Source organism: Chiloscyllium punctatum, chromosome 4 (assembly GCF_047496795.1).
Source record: "Chiloscyllium punctatum isolate Juve2018m chromosome 4, sChiPun1.3, whole genome shotgun sequence".
In the NCBI taxonomy this organism is placed as follows: domain Eukaryota; kingdom Metazoa; phylum Chordata; class Chondrichthyes; order Orectolobiformes; family Hemiscylliidae; genus Chiloscyllium; species Chiloscyllium punctatum.
The window spans coordinates 63,841,101-63,860,296 of record NC_092742.1 but is presented as its reverse complement, the minus strand read 5'-3'; the positions used below and the strand labels follow the sequence as shown (position 1 = coordinate 63,860,296).

Below are 19,196 nucleotides of genomic sequence, written 5' to 3'. Positions count from 1 at the left end.
ACCATGTTCCAAAACCTCAGCTTTATTTGTACAGATTAAAATACAGTGTAGATGGCATTCTCTTACAGCAATCTAGTTTTTCATTAACATTTTCTTTGTAACAAATACAGAACTATATGGAATTTCAGTCCCTCTCTGCTAGAGCAACCAGATGTGCATCAATTTCAGCTTCTGAAAGAATCCTAGGAGGAAAAAGAATAAAGACGTTCATGCACAGGTACATTTAAGAAGATAAAAAATTGCAGAATTAAATGTGTAACTAATTAATTTGTGCTACTTTAAAATTTCTAAATTGCTCAAAATGAAATTAAATATTTCAAGAATAATTTTTTTGAAAATTTACACAATAAGGGAAACTGTTTTGATATAATAATGAAATAGCATTTGTTTAAAATTTGACTTCTGGAGTGTGGTTGACTCAAGTGCTGATATTTTCTAATCAACCGGTTTAGGGATGTTATTACACACCCCTAGACCAAGCAGGACGTGAACCCAGACCTCCTGTTTGGAGGTAGGAATGGTACCAATGCAATACAGGAGCCCTCCCCCTGTAGAGAGGGACCAGAAATTTACCAGGCTTCAGCAAAGCAAGGAACAGTACTCAAATCTGGTGCACTGGACCACTCAACCATCCTGATGCTGCCAATTGCTAATGTCTGTTGCATATATTTTTAATTATGCTGTCCAGATACGTTATGACACTCCAAGAGCAAGTGAGACCTAAACTCAGGCCTTCTGGTTCAGAGATAGGGACATTACCACTGTACCATAAGAGTCCATGTTTGCTCAAGTGCTGAGTACTGGCCTAAATATCCTCCATTGTACAAACAAAAGGCACTATTCAGGAACTGATTTTCCTTGGGTCAATTTTCATTCTGAAGTTGTAGACTGGTTGTTGTGCTCTAGCTGCCTGTTAAACCCTCTGCCAACCATGCCAGTACAATGAAGTCAAATCAGGAAGACTTCAGCTGTGCAGCCATTTGTCAACTGCCATGTCACCACCTGCATCAAAAGCAACTTTTTAAAATAAATCTTATGTCAGTGCTAAAAATGTAACACCTTTGTAGATCCAAGCATCTAAGCTCAGCATCACTAATTGTCCAGCAAGTCAATGGGGACATGAGGGTAGGTGGCGGCATAGCGGTAATATCACTGGATTAGTAATCAAGAAACCCAGCTAATATTCTGAGGACCTGGGTTAACCTCCCGCTGTGGAAGATGGTGAAACTTAATTCCATTAAAATAAATCTGGAATAAAAAGCAAGTCAAATGACAATTATTGTTAAAACAAATCTGATTCACTAATGTCCTTTAAGGAAGGAAATCTGCTATCCTTGCCTGGATTAATCCAAGTGTGATTCCAGACATACAGCCATTTGGTTGTCTCTTAATCATCCTCTAGGTAATTAAAAATTAGCAATAAATGCTGACTACAAAATATACTTCAATAAAATGGCTTGGCCACATTTTTGTAAAGGTATTTTCAAATTCTCCTAACAATTAATAACTCTCAAGGAACACATTATTTTCTATTATGTAGCCAAGGATTTTAAAAAGTTGAACAGAAATTTAGACAATAAATAATAGGTGTAAAACAAGATTATTTTAAAATTACCTAAATTTAGGGTTATCCACTGTCACTACCCCAACTTCAATTTCAGATGGCTTGAAGTCAATGGACAGCACTGTGGACAGGCAGGTTATTGCTGTCTACAAAAAACAAATCACATTATTTCAAAACATAGCAGAATTAGTTTCTAAGTATCACTTTTCTGATAACAAGCAATAGAAATGAACTTTTAGCATGTTAAACTAAAGGACAGAAAAAGTTAAGAAAATTCAACTTTATTAATAGTGATAGACTCAATAGTTTCATACCTCAACAGTTTGTGCATATACCCAGTCAAGCTTTTTCTTAACTTTCTTTTCCAAGAAGCTTGTGGCTTCTGTCTGTTTGACTCCTGCAGCAGTGGCCTTGAACCCACAATAATAACCAGCAGGGTCACACTTGTAAACCTGAGCACCAAGTTCTTCATCAACACCTACCAGAATCATACCTGTAAAACACAACAATAAAACTGGAAAGTTTAATGTACTACACTTATGCTTGGTATTTAACAGAAACATAGAAACTCACAGTAAGGGCATTCAGCTCATCACACACTTGCTGGTTCTTTGAGAGATTAGTTATAATTAATTCCACCTTTCGTCTTATCTACAACCTTACAAAGTTCCTTAAATTATAAACTCTTCAAGTATTTACGAAAAGTAAACCAAAACATATGATTAAAACTTTCTCTCATCAACTTCCCCGCTGCCAAAACACAATTCGATTACTCATGCAACTCAGCCAAGATTGTCTATCTCACACACTGCAGGCAAAGATGCCCTGAGGTATGGTACATTGGTGAGGCTATGGCAATGGATGAATGGGCACCGCACAACAATCAACAGACAGGAGTGTTCCCTCCCAGTCGGAGAACACTTCAGCAGTCTGGGACATTTGACCTCGTACCTTTGGGTGACCGTCTCCAGGGTGTACTTCAGGACAGGCAACAATGCAAAGAGGCCGAGCAGAGGCTGATAGCCATGTTTGGTACCCATGGGGATGGCCTTGACTAGGACCTTGGGTTCATGTCACACTACAGGTGACCCCAGTGCACTACACACACACACACTCTCATAAACAAGCTCTTATACACTCCCACACACCCTCTCAGACTTTTACCCCTTTACACGCTCACACATACACACACAACACGCCCCCCCACTCCCCAAAAACACAAACGTTTGTGGGCTGAATTTGTACTTGCAGAATTACATTTTATTTTGCTCAAGAACTGCATGAATCTATGTAAGATTCTGTAAATTCGTTTTTTAGATTAGAATCAGTCTGAACATTGTGGCATAGTCTCACACAGGTAACCTCACACCTTCAATGCATGATCTGGGCCGACATGACACCAATTGTTAAAGTTCACTTGAGAATGTAACTTGAAAAATGTTTTGCGTAAGAACTGAAACCAATGTGTTCATTCTAAAAGGGGAGAGACTTAACAAATAATGCAGGTCTTTTCAATATATAATTTCAGTTACATCATACTGTAAACACTTGCTATAAATTCTGTGTCTTACAATCTTATACTCCACAACCACCTGATGAAGGAGCAGTGCTCTGAAAGCTAATGCTTCCAAATAAACCTGTTGGACTATAACCTGGTGTTGTGTGATTTTTAACAATTCAATCTTTGTCACTGAGCTGTGAATTGTTATTTAATGTCCTTTTCATCCAATAGAAATACTGAATGACACAAAGTCAACATTCCCAAATTTTAGCAGGAATATTTCTGATACTGAACTGAATCCTAAGAACCTGAAGTGGCTCAGCTCATTCAGGGTGTACATATGCACTACCCTTCTTTCTTTTTTAACTATAAATTAAAGAATGGAAAATATATAAAAGAGTAACAAACCATATTTCTCTATGATTTCTACAACTTGCTCAATTTGGGGAAGGAGAGATGTAAATGCAGATGTTTTGCATCATTCATTACTTCAGTTAAAATTAATAAAAACATTGCAGATAATTTATGCATATGAGATGCTAATTCTGAAAAGATTTATTTTTGAATGAATGATTTATTGCCACGTGTATTTTACAGTAAGAATACAATAAAATATAGTGAAAAGTCTTCATTTGTTACCATAATTTAGTGCCATTTTGAATATTTAAGAATAAGGAGAAAAATAACATAGCTCAAAAAGAGTCCATCAGTCCTGAGCCAGCTTATCATCACCAACAATGTTTGCGCTGCCATTCCTCCTCTAGCGCTTTCTCGATGTCTATACTGAACCCAAGGAAAGTCGATGTTGCCAATCCTCAGGTTCCAACTTTTGCTGCTGGGCCGATTCTGCTTCGCCACAGCCTCTCCACCAGCTGTGCTATACTAACCAATGTCAGAGTTGCTTCACTCACCACTGGGCCCCACCTCATTGATGTTGCTTTGATGCCTTTCTGCCACTGCTTCGCTGCCGCCAGCTGCCGACCCAACCAAAGACTAAGTTGCTGATCCTCAGGCTCCACCTTTCGTCATTGGGCCTACCATGCCTACACTGCCTCTGCCAATTAGCAGCCGCCAATTCTAGGTCCTGTGCTCATTCCGGAAAAGTAAGAAAGGGTTCACTGAAGATCTGTGCTAGGCTCACTGAAGATCCTCCTCTAGGTTCTTGTTGCCACCCGAAGAGGACAAGAGGTAAATAAAGGTATAGAGAAAAAAAAACAATAGGGAAAAAGAAAAGAAGTCGGAGCAGAGGAGCTCCAGCTCAGGAGGCCTACTCCTACACCATCTTGTTCAAATACGTATCTAGTGCTGGCACAAGTAGGTATTATTCATGCAGGTCACAGACTATTTAATTGTGGAGCATCACAAACATTTCCATCTCGTCCACAATCAAGTTTATAAAGGATTGCATCATGGGTCATTGAAAGATAATTCAGGATGGGAGTTCTGTCCAACATTTATCCCTACCCTAACACCACTAAACCTAGATACCTGATCAGTACATCATGCCTGTACATGGGACCACACTGTGAGCAAATTGGTTGTTGCATTTCTCTAGAAGACCAAACACAATTCGAAATACTCAATTGGTTACATTGGGATGTTAAAGGGATTACATAGTGTAACTTCCTCTTTGTTTAATTTAATACAGAAGCAACGCAGAGAATTTCTTGCTTTCTGTGACTTAGTTACTTGATTCTGCTAACTGATTGGGAAAGTCACTACTATTTTTAAAATCACAATAAGATAACACACCTTGCAGAAATGATGGATTACCAAGTTTAATCAGTTGACCTTTTTCTAATTAAGAAAATAATTTGGGAAGTCACAATGGAGGGACCCAGACAGAATACTGACTAGGACATTACAGTACGCAAGTACATGCAAAACACTGCATTAATCTTATAATACAAAAGAGAACAAAGAACAAAGAAAATTTACAGCCCAGGAACAGGCCCTTCGGCCTTCCAAGCCTGTGCCAATCCAAATCCACTATTTAAACCTGTCGCTCAATTCCTAAGCATCTGTATCCCTCTGCTCCCCACCTACTCATGCATTTGTCCAGATGCATCTTAAATGAATCTATCGCGTCTGCCTCTACTACGTCTGCTGGCAATGCGTTCTAGACACCCACCACCCTCTGTGTAAAGTACTTGCCGCATGTATCCCCCTTAAACTTTTCACCTCTCACCTTAAAGCGTGACCTCTTGTTATTGTGCCCTTCACCCTGGGAAATAAGCTCATCTCTATCCACCCTGTCTATACCCTTCATGATTTTGTAAACCTCAAATCAGGTCCCCCCTCAATCTCCTTTATTTCTAATGAAAACAAACCTAACCTACTCAACCTCTCTTCATAGCTAGCACCTTCCATACCATGCAACATCCTTGTAAACCTTCTCTGTACCCTCTCCCAAGGTAATGTGGAGACCTTTTGGTAAAGTGGCGACCAGAACTGTACACAGTTCTTAGTGCAGCCCAACCAATGTAGTGTACAATTTTAACATGACCTGCAAGCTCTTCTGCTCAATACCCCATCCGATGAAGGCAAGCATACTATATGCCTTCTTGACCACTCTATCCACCGGTGCAGCAACCTTCAGGGTACAATGGACCTGAACTGCCAGATCTCTCTGCTCATCAACTTTTCCCAAGGCTCTTCATTTACTGTATAATTCACTCTAGAACTAAACTTACCTAAATGCATCACCTCACATTTACCTGGATTGAACTCCATCTGCCACTTCTCCGCCCAATTCTCCAGCCTATCAGCTATATTCTCCTGGATTCTTTGACAGTCCGTTATGCTTTCTGCCACTCCACCAATCTTCGTATCATCTGCAAACTTGCTGATCATACCAACAGTGCCCTCTTCCAGATCATTTGTGTATATCACAAACAACAGTGGCCTCAGCACTGATCCCTGTGGAAAACCACTGGTCTCCCTTCTCCATGTCGAGAAACTCCATTCAACTACTACTCTGTCTCCCGTTGCTCAACTAGTTCTTTATCCACCTAGCTGGAACACCCTACACACCATGTGACTTCACTTCTCTATTGGTTTACCATGGGGAACCTTATCAAATGTCTTACTAAAGTCCATGTATATGACATCTACAGCTCTTCCTTCATCTACCAACCTGGTCACTTCCTCAAAGAACTCTTGAGTTAATAAGGCATGATCTCCCCCTCACAAAACCATGTTGCCTATCACTGATAAGCCCATTCTTTTCCAAATATAAGTAGATTTTATCCCTCAGTACCTTCTCCAACAACTTTCCCACCACTGACATCAGGCTCGCTCTAGTAACCCGGAATATCCCTACTACCCTTCTTGTACAGGGGGACAACATGAGCAACTCTCCAGTCCTCCGGCACCTCACCTCTGTTTAAGGATGCCACAAAGATATCTGTCAGCGCCCCAGCTATTTCCTCTCTCGCCTCCCTCAGCATCCCGGGATAGATCACATCTGCTCCTGTGGATTTGTCCACCTTAACTTCTAGCCTACCCAACACATCTTCCTTACTTTTGTCAACATGATCCAGAGTAATCAAACTTCTATCTGTAATGCATAAAGAAGTTGCTTACAGCATCCCAGAGGTCTCATTTCAGCATTCTGTGTATATACTTGGGAAATATCTGCAATCCGTTTGCACAACATGTCCACTGGGATATCATAGCCATATTTGTACTTCCAATTTGCAGCTTCATATCGAGCTCTCTGTACCTGGGATCTGCTGTCCGCTGTAAAGAAATAGGAAAAAAGATTTAAAGATGGACTTATAAGAAATGTGCAAACTAATGTCCTTGATACTGATTTAATTTCACTGTTAATTTTAGAAAAAAAGGGACCTTGTTGCACAGTGGGTATTATCCCTGCCTCTGATCCAGAAGTTTCAGGTTCAAGTCCCATTCCTGGACCTGATGGTCACAAGGTACATTCATGACGCAGCCAAAGTGGTTGGGTATTAACTCATGAATCTTTCCATTACAAAAGTAGACAGCTCAGCTATGAGATGAAATGCAAGTTGTAGGCACCACCATTACTACTCATAGTTCCAGACTACAACATACATGTAAAGGTTCATGCCACTACTGCAACTCCAGTTGGTTGAACTTGGTGGTTACAACTGGCAGTAATAACTTATGGCCCCCATTCCAGTTGGGGTTGTTTTGGGACCCGATACATTGCCCTGCCTGCAATGGAAGTTGACCGTGGACGGGATCTGTTTTTGGGCTAAGATTTTGAGAAGTATTTTAGAAATCTGGCATGTACCATAACAAAAGAGGATACTAAGATGAAACAAACAGGAGAAATATAAATCAATTAGTAAAGGTAAAGGTCACATTGAATGTGGGATTTGAAATCCTATGGATTGGAAAGGAAGAGTATTTGGAATCTATGTCTCATCCTATGGTATTTTGTAGCTCTCCTTTAACTATGTTCTCAGTTTCAATTATAACTCAACGTACTTGTTGAACATGGTAATGCTAAGTTATCAGGTACAGGACTTGTTCAAAATTGAGATGGCTTTTGAAAATGCACAAAATATTTTTCATTATTAGCCTGAGACATTAACTGTTTTTTTCTCCACTGATTGTTTGACCTAATCAGTATTTCCAGCATTTTGTGTTCTTTTAGCAATTTGCTGTATTTACTTTTGCATGAGTGTCAATAATATTATTCTTACTTTGCCACATTACTTTTAAACATGGAGTTATTTTGCATCAAAGCCGGATAACTCAAAAGGGAAAAAAACTTAATTGGAATCAGTTTTTCAGGTTGTTACCTGTCATTCCTGTCATTACACATCCTATGTTTTCAGTTATTCTGAATAGGTGAGTGACTGTGTTGGCATCCAATAGCTTATCCTGAAAAACAACAAATTAAATGACTGGATTAAGGATAGTACACAAAGAACTACAGACTGCATATTAGTTCAACCAGGGGCACTATTGCTAGGGCAAACAGTGTGAATACAGGAATGTCATTATAGAACTCCAAGCAGGCTACAATATCTCTCTCTATAATCACGGAGCTCAGGAGACCTTCTGCTCTGTGGGTTCTCATTCTCAGATTAATCCCAAGTGAATTTTAACAGATCACTTCATAGTCTAAATAAACTATAGAACACTTTTGAAGACCGACAGTACTGAAAGGCAATTATCTCAAGAATCTAGGGTTTATGTATAATACTTTATGATCCAAGATAATTTCTAATCACTACTTCTCCATTATATAGAATGCCTAGTGTGGAAACAGGCCATTTCGCCCAACAGGTCCACACCAACCCTCCAATGAGTAACCCACTCAGACCCATTTCCCTACCTTATTATTCTACATTTCTCCTAACTAATGCATCTAAACAACACATCCCTGAACACTATGGGCAATTTAGCATGGCCAATTCACCTAAGCTGCATATCTTTAGACTGTGGAAGGAAATTGGAGCACCCAGAGGAAACGCACTCAGACATGGGGAGAATGTGCAAACTCCAGACAGACAGTCACCCGAGGCTGGAATCAAATCAGTGTCCCTGGTGCTGTGAGGCAGCCGTGCTAACCATGGCTAAGCATCTCCTGGCTCAGGGACACTACCACTGTACCACAAGGACCCCTCATTGGCATCTAATTATATTTTCTAATCAGCCTGTTCAGAGACAGTATTACACACCTCTGTAGCAGGTGGGACTTGAACTCAGCCCTGGTGGTTAAGAGGTAGGCACACTGGCCACTGTGGGGTGTAATTGTCTCTCTACATAAACTAATTACAGCTGGCCTCAATTTAATCACCACAAGCTTCATTGAAAAAGCAATTTTAAAAAAAACTGATAAGGAGTCTTTTTAGAGACTCCACAGATCAAGATCTGATGAAAGCTCATCCCGAAACACATTCATTCCATTTCTATTCCAGTTGCTGCTGAGGGTCTCCAGCATTTTCTGTTTTCTTTCAGATAGCCAGCTCATTTTTGCTTTTGTAACCGCAAATTGTACATTACAAACAATATTAGGTTTGTTATCAGACAATTAGTATAGATGAGATTACTTACAGTGTGGGAAACATGCCCTTCAGCCCAACAAGTCCACACCGCCCGGCTGAAGCGCAACCCACCCATACCCCTACATCTACCCCTTACCTAACACTACGGGCAATTTAGCATGGCCAATTCACCTGACCTGCACATCTTTGGACTGTGGGAGGAAACCGGAGCACCTGGAGGAAACCCACGCAGACACGGGGAGAATGTGCAAACTCCACACAGTCAGTTGCCTGAGGCGGGAATTGAACCCAGGTCTCTGGCGCTGTGAGGCAGCAGTGCTAACCACTGTGCCACCGTGCCGTAACTGAAGAAAAATAAACAATGTCTCCAAGTTTAAAAAAGTAATATTTCCTGTAAACATTGTATAACATTACAAACTAAGCTATCTCAAATATGGAAACCAAGCAAGGATACAAAAGACATTAGGTCACCAAACGTTTAGTCAGGGATAGGTTTTAAAGGTGAGGTTGAAAGGAAGAAAGAGGAATAGAAAGAGAATTCCAGAGTTTCGAGCCGAGAAAGCTGAAGGCACCTTGTTGACCATATGGATTAACATCTCAGAAATTGACAACTTCTTGCCCTGAACTGAGTCCTTAAAGGCACTAAGTGCTGACCTACTGCTTTCATACACTAATACCTCAAAGAAAAGACTCCTGCCATTGAGTCAAGTTGACACACAGATAAAACATGTTAGTCAGTGTTAAAAAATTACAAATTCAGAACTTTATTTGAACTATCAGACACAAAATACAAACAACACCAACCACTGAATCACAGACTTTATTAATGTATGACAGGAGGTGGCTCATCAGCCCATTATGTCTGTGCTTGCCAATAAACAGCTAGCCAATCTCATGGTCAGCATTTCCAGTACATATCCAACTAGTTTTCAAAGACTCCATCAGCTTTTCAGGCAGCAAGTTCTTATCAGTAAAAACAAATCTCAGCTCTTATTATAAACTTGTATCAATAACTCTACAATTCTTGGCTATTGACTTCTCTGCTAAGCAAGCAAGGATAGGAGAAAACTATTGAGACCCCTCAATTTTATGTGCCTCAATTAAATCTCCCCTCAGCCTCATCGGTTTAAAAAGGCTCCATACAGTCAAATTTTGTTCTGCAGCAATGGTAACTTTCTCAAAACCTTTTCTTTATCCCATCTAATGCAATCATGTCCATCCTGCAATCTTATGATCAGAAATATATACAGTCATCTAGCTGTAGCCTAGTGAATTATACAGTTCCAGTATAACCACCCTGTCCTTCCATTCAAATTGTATTCAGAAACTTCAGTTTTATATTTAGCACCTAACTAGAACAGGAGATAAATGGGGTAAATGTATTATGGTTGAATTTTTAAAAGTCATTTGGTAAGGTGCACATGAAGTAAAATGCACAAGATAAGAAGTCATTAAGTTTTAGGTAATATATTAGTGTGGCTGGAGGACTGGTTAATGAACAGAGAGCAGGAAATAGGGATGAACTGTGCATTCTCTGTTGGCAGGCCACGGTTAATTAGGTTTTGCAAAGATCAAAGACTATACCCAGCTACTAGAAATCTATATTAATCACTTAGATGAGACCAAGAGTAATGGATCTATGTTCTCAGGCTTTCCAGAGCCAGGTGGAGAGACAAACTGTGAACAGGCCACAAGAGACCAAAGAGCCAGATTAAGCGACTGCATTCGGATCATTTAGGACTGAGAGGAGAAAGAATTTCTTTTATTTCTTAAGTCTGTAGTTCAGAAGATTGTGGATGGTCTACCAATGAACATAATTAAAGATTGAGGTAGACAGACTTTTGGTCACTCAGGAAATCAAGAGGCATTGGTCAACTGCTGTCCCTATTTCTTATGCTCCCTGTGTTAGCTAGTAAAGCCAAATGCCTTCTTAAACATCTTACCTATTTATGCTGCTACTTTCAGGGTAATAAAGACATGGACTCAAAGTCCTTCTGCTCTTCTATATTACCGAGTCTACTACCATTTATTTTGGATTCCCTTGGCTTTGTGTACTCACTCCAACTGTCTCACTTAACTCTTTTCCATACTAAATTTCATTTGTCAGTGATGTATAAAGAAAAGACCATTAGTGAGATATAATAATTATTTTCCACTCAGACAGATTAACTCAGTTCTCTCTCTACTCAAATTATATTTACACATATGTTCATACATTTGTCACCATATATTGTTTACATTGTCCACTAGGTCGATAATATTAATTCAAAATGTTGAAATCAAAGTGATAATATAAAAATACTACTGTTTATCATATATAGGAAACTTTTATTTCAGGTAGATTTTAATTAGAATATTTGTGTGCTCTAATTGTACTGCATGATAGTCTGGCAGACTGACAGCCCACTGGCATTTGCAAATTTTTTGCTTCTTTCCTGAACAGTGATGGTTGGCAAAGAATGGACAATGACTGCTAGAACCATTCAGACATTTACAGTCAGTCAGATCCCATTTGTGACTTATGTCTACATACATGCCTCTCCCAAATGGAATCTTGGGCAGAGATCAGAAATGGGCAATTTATTACTGACCCTCGATAACTTACAAGGCCCTAACTAACTGAGGTGAGTTGGACCACATCAATTTCTGCTCCATCTGAGGGCAGCTAAATCTATAGGTACAACTTGGGAGTAAATCAACATAGTATGTTCAAACATCTGATCCATCAAGAGAGTTTGATTATTCATTTAAATTAGTTACTGGCTAGGAACACACATTGTCGGTTTGAAAAAAAAACAAACTCATCCTTGGAATGTAAGCAGCATTATCAAGGCCAGCATTTATTACCCATCAGTTGCCATTAGTCAGTGGGTGATGGGCTAACTGGGTAGCTTGCTCGGCCACTCCAAAGAGCAGTCAGGCATGAACATGTATTGGAACAGAGGTTTCCTTTCCTAAAGCACACAATTCTTTCACTTGAGTCTGTGACAATTTCAAATTCACTTTTTACAACAGTCATCCTTTCATTTCTCAATTTTGCCATCTGAATGCAAATTTCTGAGCTTCGATTTGAACCATGTGGCTACTGCAATATTTGAACATTATAATTTAGCAACAGTTCTTTATTTTAACTGGCTCTTGGTTGCAACACCATCTCAATTCCTTCCAGTACATTTTTCAAATGCTGCTACTTAAAAACAATACTTCAGTTTGCACTCACCGGCACTTTCTTTTGTGTAACAACTACAGCACAGTCCTTTCCACGAACAGCGACTGAAGTGAGGCCACCTTGGTTTATAGCCTTAAAAGCATATTCTGCAAAATAAACCCATAAATTCACCAAGGCATTGGTGACACTGAAATACAAGCCCAATTCATTTTGCAGTGGCAGATCTCATTCCATAAATTTGAATCATCACAAAACCACTGCTAATATTTATTAGACCATGATTATTTTTACAAATTATCATTTACACATCAACAGCAACATCGAAGCTGCCCATGACCACCACTCCCTCCACCAATTCCACCCAACAGTTAGGACATCCCCATCTGGCAGCAGAGTGGCTTAGTGGTTAGCACTGAGTCCCACCGATTCCAACCTCTAGCGACTGTGTGGAGTTTGCATGTTCTCCCTGTGTCTGCGTGGGTTCCTCTGGGTAACTCCCACAGTCCAAAGATGTGCTAGTTAGTTGGATTGGCTGTGCTAAATTACCCATAGTGTTCAAGGAGGTGGATGTCAGGTGCGTTAGCCATGGGAAATACAGGATTACAGGGATAGGATAGGGGAATGGGTCTGGGTGGAATGCTCTTTAAAGGGTTGGTGTGAACTTGTTGGGCTGAATGGTCTGTTTCCACTTTAGATTAGATTAGATTACTTACAGTATGGAAACAGGCCCTTCGGCCCAACAAGTCCACACCGCCCCGCCGAAGCGTAACCCACCTATACCCCTACATCTACATCTACATCTACCCCTTACCTAACACTACGGGCAATTTAGCATGGCCAATTCACCTAACCTGCACATCTTTGGAGTGTGGACTTTGTGGTGATTCTATTAAAAAAATCCCAGGCTCATTCCACTGAGATTAACATCTCTTCCCCTAACATTTCTACACTGGGATTCACCCTTTCTCACCCCACCCCCTCCAATCCGTTCAGGGATCTCCTACCACACTGTCATCTCTGAGCTGGGACTACATCTGTGTCATGACTGAGTCAACACACTGCATCTGTGTTATGACCCAGGATTGCTGGGGTCACCTACTCCATCTCTCTCTGCACCAGGATTATTTATCCCCCTGTTCTGTGATGGATCATTTAGTGCTGAGGTTTCTTACCCCTCTCCTCAGTGTTGGGATCATTTATACCACCCATGGTAGGCCACACCCATTCCAGTGAAGGAGATATTTACCCCAATCACCCCATCGCATTGTTTATATACCACCTTTCACCATGAGAAGGTTATTTACCATCCTTCCCGCCCAGTGTTGGAGCTATTTACCATCCCCATATCCACTGTGATGAGGCAATTTACCAGCAGCACCCCCACCGCCGATGCAGTTATTTAACAGCCACCCCAACCCCAAGTGATGGGGGTTGCTTACTGGTAATGGCCTTTGTTGCTGTAATATGGGTATTTACCCACCTGCTTCACTGTGATGGGATTATTTTCACTCTCCTCCCCACTCTGATGGGGTTATTACCCCACCCATCTCACCTCCAACCCCTGCGCATAGTCATGGGGTGACTCTCCCTTCCCATGCCTCCCAGTGACAGGGTGACTCCCTATCCCCTCACCCCTCTCAGTGACAGAGTGGCAAACCCTCCTCCCCCCCCAATCTCAGTGACAAGGTGACTTCCCCCATTTCCAACACCTCCCCATCCCTCACCCCTCTTATGGGGTGACATGGTGACTCTCTTCCTCCCTCTGTCCCCCAGTGACTGGGTGACTCTCTCCCTTCCCTTCCACCTTCCCCCTTCCCCAGTGACAGGATGACTCTCACTTCCCCCCCACCCCTGTGACAGGATGACTCTCACTCCCTCTTCCCCCCCCGCCAGTGTCAGGGTGATTCTCTCCCTTCCCCCAACTCCCAAAGTGACAGGGTGATTCTCTTCCTCCACGTGCTTCCCCCCCCCCCCCCAAAGTGACAGAATGATACTCTCCCTTGCCCCTCTCCCCAAGGGACGGGGTGACACTCTCCCACCTCCCCCAGTGATGGGGTGACACCTCCCCACATCCCCCCAGTGACAGGGTGACTCTCTCCCTTCCCCCATTCCCCAAGTGACAGGGTGACTCCTTCCCTTCCCCCATCCCCCTGAAAGGGTGGCCCCCTCCCTTCCCCCTAGTGATGGGGTGACTCACTCCCTTCCCTACCTCTTCCTCCAGTGAAGGGGTGATTCTCTCCTAACATACCCCTCAGTGACAGGCTGAATTTCCCCTTCCCCATGATGGGGTGATTTCTCCCCTACAGTGAGGGTGATTTCTCATGCTTGTCCTCCCCCACTAACAGGGTGATTTCTCATCCTCCCCCCTCCCCCACTAATGGTGTGAATTCTCCTCCTCTCCCCTCCCCCAATAACAGGGTGATTTCTCATCCTCCACTCTTGGGGTGATTTCTCTTCCCACACCCCCCCCCCCCCCCCCCCAATGACAGGGTGAGTTCACTCCCCACTACCCCCCTCTCCCCAGTGGCAAAGTGAGTTCTAACCTCTGGTGACAAGGTGATTGCCCCCCAAACCCCACCAATGCTGGGGTGATTTCTGCCCACCCCCTCAATGGGGTGATTTGTACAGCACCCCCCCCCCCCATGACAGGCTCATGTCTCCCCCAGCCATCCCCCCAGTGACAGAGTGATTTCTCCCCCAAAACCTCCCCCCCCCCCAACCAGTGATGGGTCAACTTCTCCCCCTGCCCTCCCCTCCCCCAGTGTCAGGGCGATTTCTCTCTCTCACCAACCCCCTAGTGAAGGGGGGGGGACCTCCCTCTTCTCCCCCCCCCACCCACCCCCCACCGATGGGATGACCTCCCACTCCTGTCCCCCCTCCCTCCCCCAGTGATGGGGTGACCTCCCATTTCCCCGCCCCCAGTGAGGGGGTAGTTCAGGCCGCCCTCCTCCGGCTGTGGGTTGGGCCCGGGATGACGGGGCAGTTCTGGGCCGGCTCGGGCCGGGGCCCTCTCTCTCCTGTGTCTGTGTCTGTGACTCACCTACTTGGTATAACCTTCCCTCCGGGGAGAAGATGGTGATGTGACGGTCAAAGCCGGCGCTCGATCCCCGGGACATTGTGACAAAGAAACCAAACCGGAGACCAACAACATGCAGCGCCACAACCGGAACTGATCCTCTGCCCGACAGGATATCCGGTTTCACAGACCTCCGACCCGGCAGTACTCCTGGAGGCCTAGCTGTGAACACTGTCACCCACAACATTCAAAAATAAATAATATAATCATCTCGAGAGTGAAATATTGGGGATTCTCAAACTATCAAATGCAAAATAAAGTTCAGATTTAAACTCTGTGATTTTTTAATATCTGACCTGAGCATTTCCAAAATTTTCTCTTCATTTTGAAAGTCTGATAATCTGGTGTAATTTAATGGTTCAGAAAGGGTTAATGGTGAAGACTACATTAGGGTTCATTCACCAACAGGTGGAAAATGAACAGTTCAACTCTAGCTCACAATAAGGATAGACATATCATCTCTGGCTCTTGATAGAATCATAGAATCCCTACAGTGTGGAAACAGGCCCTTCAGCCCAACAAGTCCATACCAATCCTCCAAACAGAAATCCACCCAGACCCATTCCCCTTATCCTATTATCCTTTATTTATTCCTGACTAATACACCTAACCTACATAACCTTTGAACACTATGGGCAATTTAGCATAGCCAATTCACCTAATCTGTACACCTTTGGACCTTGTAATTGCACCCAAATGGTCAATTTCACTTGTACTTTTGCTATTGTATAATAAACTATATCTTATACCCACCTGGTATGAAAATCCAAGAAAGAAAAGTACACCAAACCTTTTATCAACTGGAACCTATGGGAATAGGAGTCAGGTGATGAAGGGACAATGCTCTGAATGCTTGTGATGTCAAATAAACCTGTTTGACTATAACCTGGTTTCATCTGACTTGTGATCTTGTCCACCCCTTGCAACAGCAGCACCTCCACACCATGAATAGTTTGTGGGGTTTTTAAATTCTCTTGTGGGATGTAGGCATTGCTGACTGTCCAGCGATTACTGCCATTCCTAGTTGCCCTGAAGAAAGTGGAGGTGATTGCCTACTTGAACTCCTGCAGTCCATGTGCTTTCAGAAGGGTGTGAATGGGATGGACAGAAGCTTTTGGACCTCTGGAAAGGAAGATCCTGTCCTTTTCTCCGTAGTAAAAGAAACCCTAAAGAAAGCTAGCTTTTCTTTCCTCGCCAGTTGCTTTTAAACAAAAGAGATTTTACACATTGTAAATTAGTCATTCTGTGCCTTCTGCAAGCAATTGCAAGTATCTGGACATAGATCACCAAATAGCAAGTCCTGACAAGCCAAAAGGATTATCTATGATATGTGAATATGAAGCATTGAACAGCCTTCCCAGTTTTTCCCTCTATCAATAATACCAATGTTTATTTGTGTGTGTGTGAGGGAGGAGTTAGAGAAGGGGTTAGAGTCTTAACAAGTAGAGTTAAATTTCTAAGATTCATAATTATTTATGTTTAGTTACAATATTTATCTGTAATAAATAGTAGTTTTTGTTAAGTGCAGAAAGCTTGGTGCTTTCTGTCAAACTGGGTCTAAAAAAAGGTAAATTGGGGAATCCTGTGCACTTTCATAAAATGTTTAACATTTGTGATGACTCTGGGAATAACGGGGCTTGATTTCCAGTGCACTACCCCAGTGAGGCATAATATCCAGTATAGAAAAGAGGACTAGTTGCAGCACTCTTCCCATTCCACAAGCTGCAGTTGTTTCAACACACGTATGTTTATGAAGAATGCATTCAATAAGAATGCTTGATTCTTTCTAACTTAGCAGGGTGGACTGACTCCTTGTTCACTGTCAGCAAAACAAAATTTGAACTTACAACACAGGATATATTGCCAATTATGTACATATATAGAAGTTAGATTGTATATAGCTAAGTATTAGAAAAATGTATTCTAGCTTCCTTAAGTTGAACATTAAAGAATTAGACTATTGCAAAAAAATGTAAACAAGAAAATATTATTAACAAATGGTATCAAATGTGAAAATTCCTTCAACTATCCATTTTGCAAAAAATAATATATACATATAACCAACAAACCCAGAAAAATATAAAACAGTCTCAACTATCATCTTAAAAATACTAAACTTTGGGTTGGATGGTTGGGAGAGCTGTTTTTTCGAGTCTCTGCACAACTGCTTCTGCTATTAGCCCTGATATTGGTGATCCCATGGATGTTTTGTTGATTTGTTTGTAGGTCTTGTTATTGAATATGAAGTGGGTGGTAAGGCACAGGTCCACTAGCTTGACAATGTTGTCCTTGCTGATGAAGTTGGCGCTGTCTGGTGTTTGTATCTTCGGTTCTTCTAGAAGTGTTTCTTTGGCCAGGTTGATGTTAATGGATGTGAACAGGACTGTTACGTCAAAAGAGACCATTATTTCATCCTCTTCTATCTTGGTGACTTTGATGGTCTTCAGGAATTCTTGGGTGGAGTGAATGGAGTGGTGTGAGTTTTCCACTAAGTGTTTGTTGGAGTTCCTTGGCTAGACTGTATGTTGGTGTTCCAGGTAGTGAGGCAAAAGTGAGGACTGCAGATGCTGGAAACCAGAGTTTAGATCAGAGTGGTGCTGGAAAAACACAGCAGGTCAGGCAGCATCTGAGGAGCAGGAAAATCGATGGGTCTGAGGGGAGTTTCTGCTTTGTGTACTTTGGGTAATCTATAGAAGCATGGTGTGTTGGATCCATCTGGTTTCATTTTTTGGAAGTCTGTCTTGGTTAGTTCTCCTGATTTCTGAAGCTTTTTTGAGTAAGGCTGTGATTCAGTTCTCTAGTTGTGGGGTTGGGTCTATCGCCACCTGTTGGTCAGTGTCAGTATCTGCAGCAGCACATTTGCTTTCTCACAGCAGTCTGTTCTGTTTAAAATGATTTTCATGCGTCATTTGTCGACAGATAGGATTACAATGTCTTTGTCTTTTCTGAGTCCCTCTAGTGCTTTCCTTTCTTGTGTATTGACTGTGTTTCCTTGCTTTTTCTTGCTTAATTTGGTGCCACTGTCTGTCTTATGGGTTTCTTCTGTAAGTCAGTGTTGATTCTAATGCTGCTACGGAGTCCTTTTTGTCCATGTCTATGTAATTGTAGTTCAATCCTCTTACTAGGATGGCTTTTTTCTGTATCTATTAGAGGCTTATCCAAACCTCTGTGTTTTTCTTTTATGTGAGCTTGTCTAGTTTTTTGCTGGAGGGCTGGTTTTTTTGTTTTCTGTTTGCTGCTGACGGCTCATTGTAGTGTGTCTGTCCATTCATGGTCTGTCATGTTACAAACAAATCAATGAAACTCCCATGGGATCACCAATATCAGGATTCCTAGCAGAAGCAGTTATGCAGAGACTAGAAAAAAACAGTTCTCCCAACCATCCAACCCAAACTTTGGATACGCTATATGGATGACACCTTTGTCATCACCAAATGAAACAAATTACATAAAACCTATAACACCATCAATAATATCCTCACTGACACAAAATTCACAAAATAGGAGGAGAACAACAACAACCTGCCAGCCCTACTTGTCACAATAAAGTGAACACTCACTGGGGAACTTCAACTCTCATCTACATGAAAACAACACACATAGACCAAATACTTAACTACAGAAGCAATCACCCCAATACCCAAAATCGAAGCTGCATTAGGACATTATTTCAGTGAGACACCACACACTGCAGCATCGAGGAACTACAAAGAGCAGAAGAGAAATACCTATACAGAATATTCAAGAAGAACGGGTACCCAATAAACACATTGCAAACCCAAACAAGCAAACACAATGTGCCCAGAAAACCTACCAATTTACCCTACATCAAAGACTTCTCTAAAATGACTTCCAGACTACTCAGACCTCTTGGCATCATGGTAGCC

At 41.9% G+C, this 19,196-nt stretch overlaps 1 protein-coding gene across 1 annotated transcript; it reads right to left on the bottom strand.

Annotated features, from left to right (window-relative positions):
• Positions 1–6: 6 nt before the first annotated feature.
• Positions 7–15,440, bottom strand: psma6a (proteasome 20S subunit alpha 6a). The gene is made up of 7 exons (XM_072568882.1): positions 15,274–15,440; positions 12,285–12,379; positions 7,853–7,934; positions 6,651–6,806; positions 1,879–2,057; positions 1,616–1,710; positions 7–182 (listed from the first exon to the last, which is right to left on the bottom strand). The coding sequence occupies exons 1-7, from the start codon at positions 15,347–15,349 to the stop codon at positions 125–127; spliced, it is 741 nt and encodes a 246-aa protein (XP_072424983.1). The 5' UTR covers positions 15,350–15,440; the 3' UTR covers positions 7–124.
• Between the last annotated feature and the right edge of the window lie 3,756 nt (positions 15,441–19,196).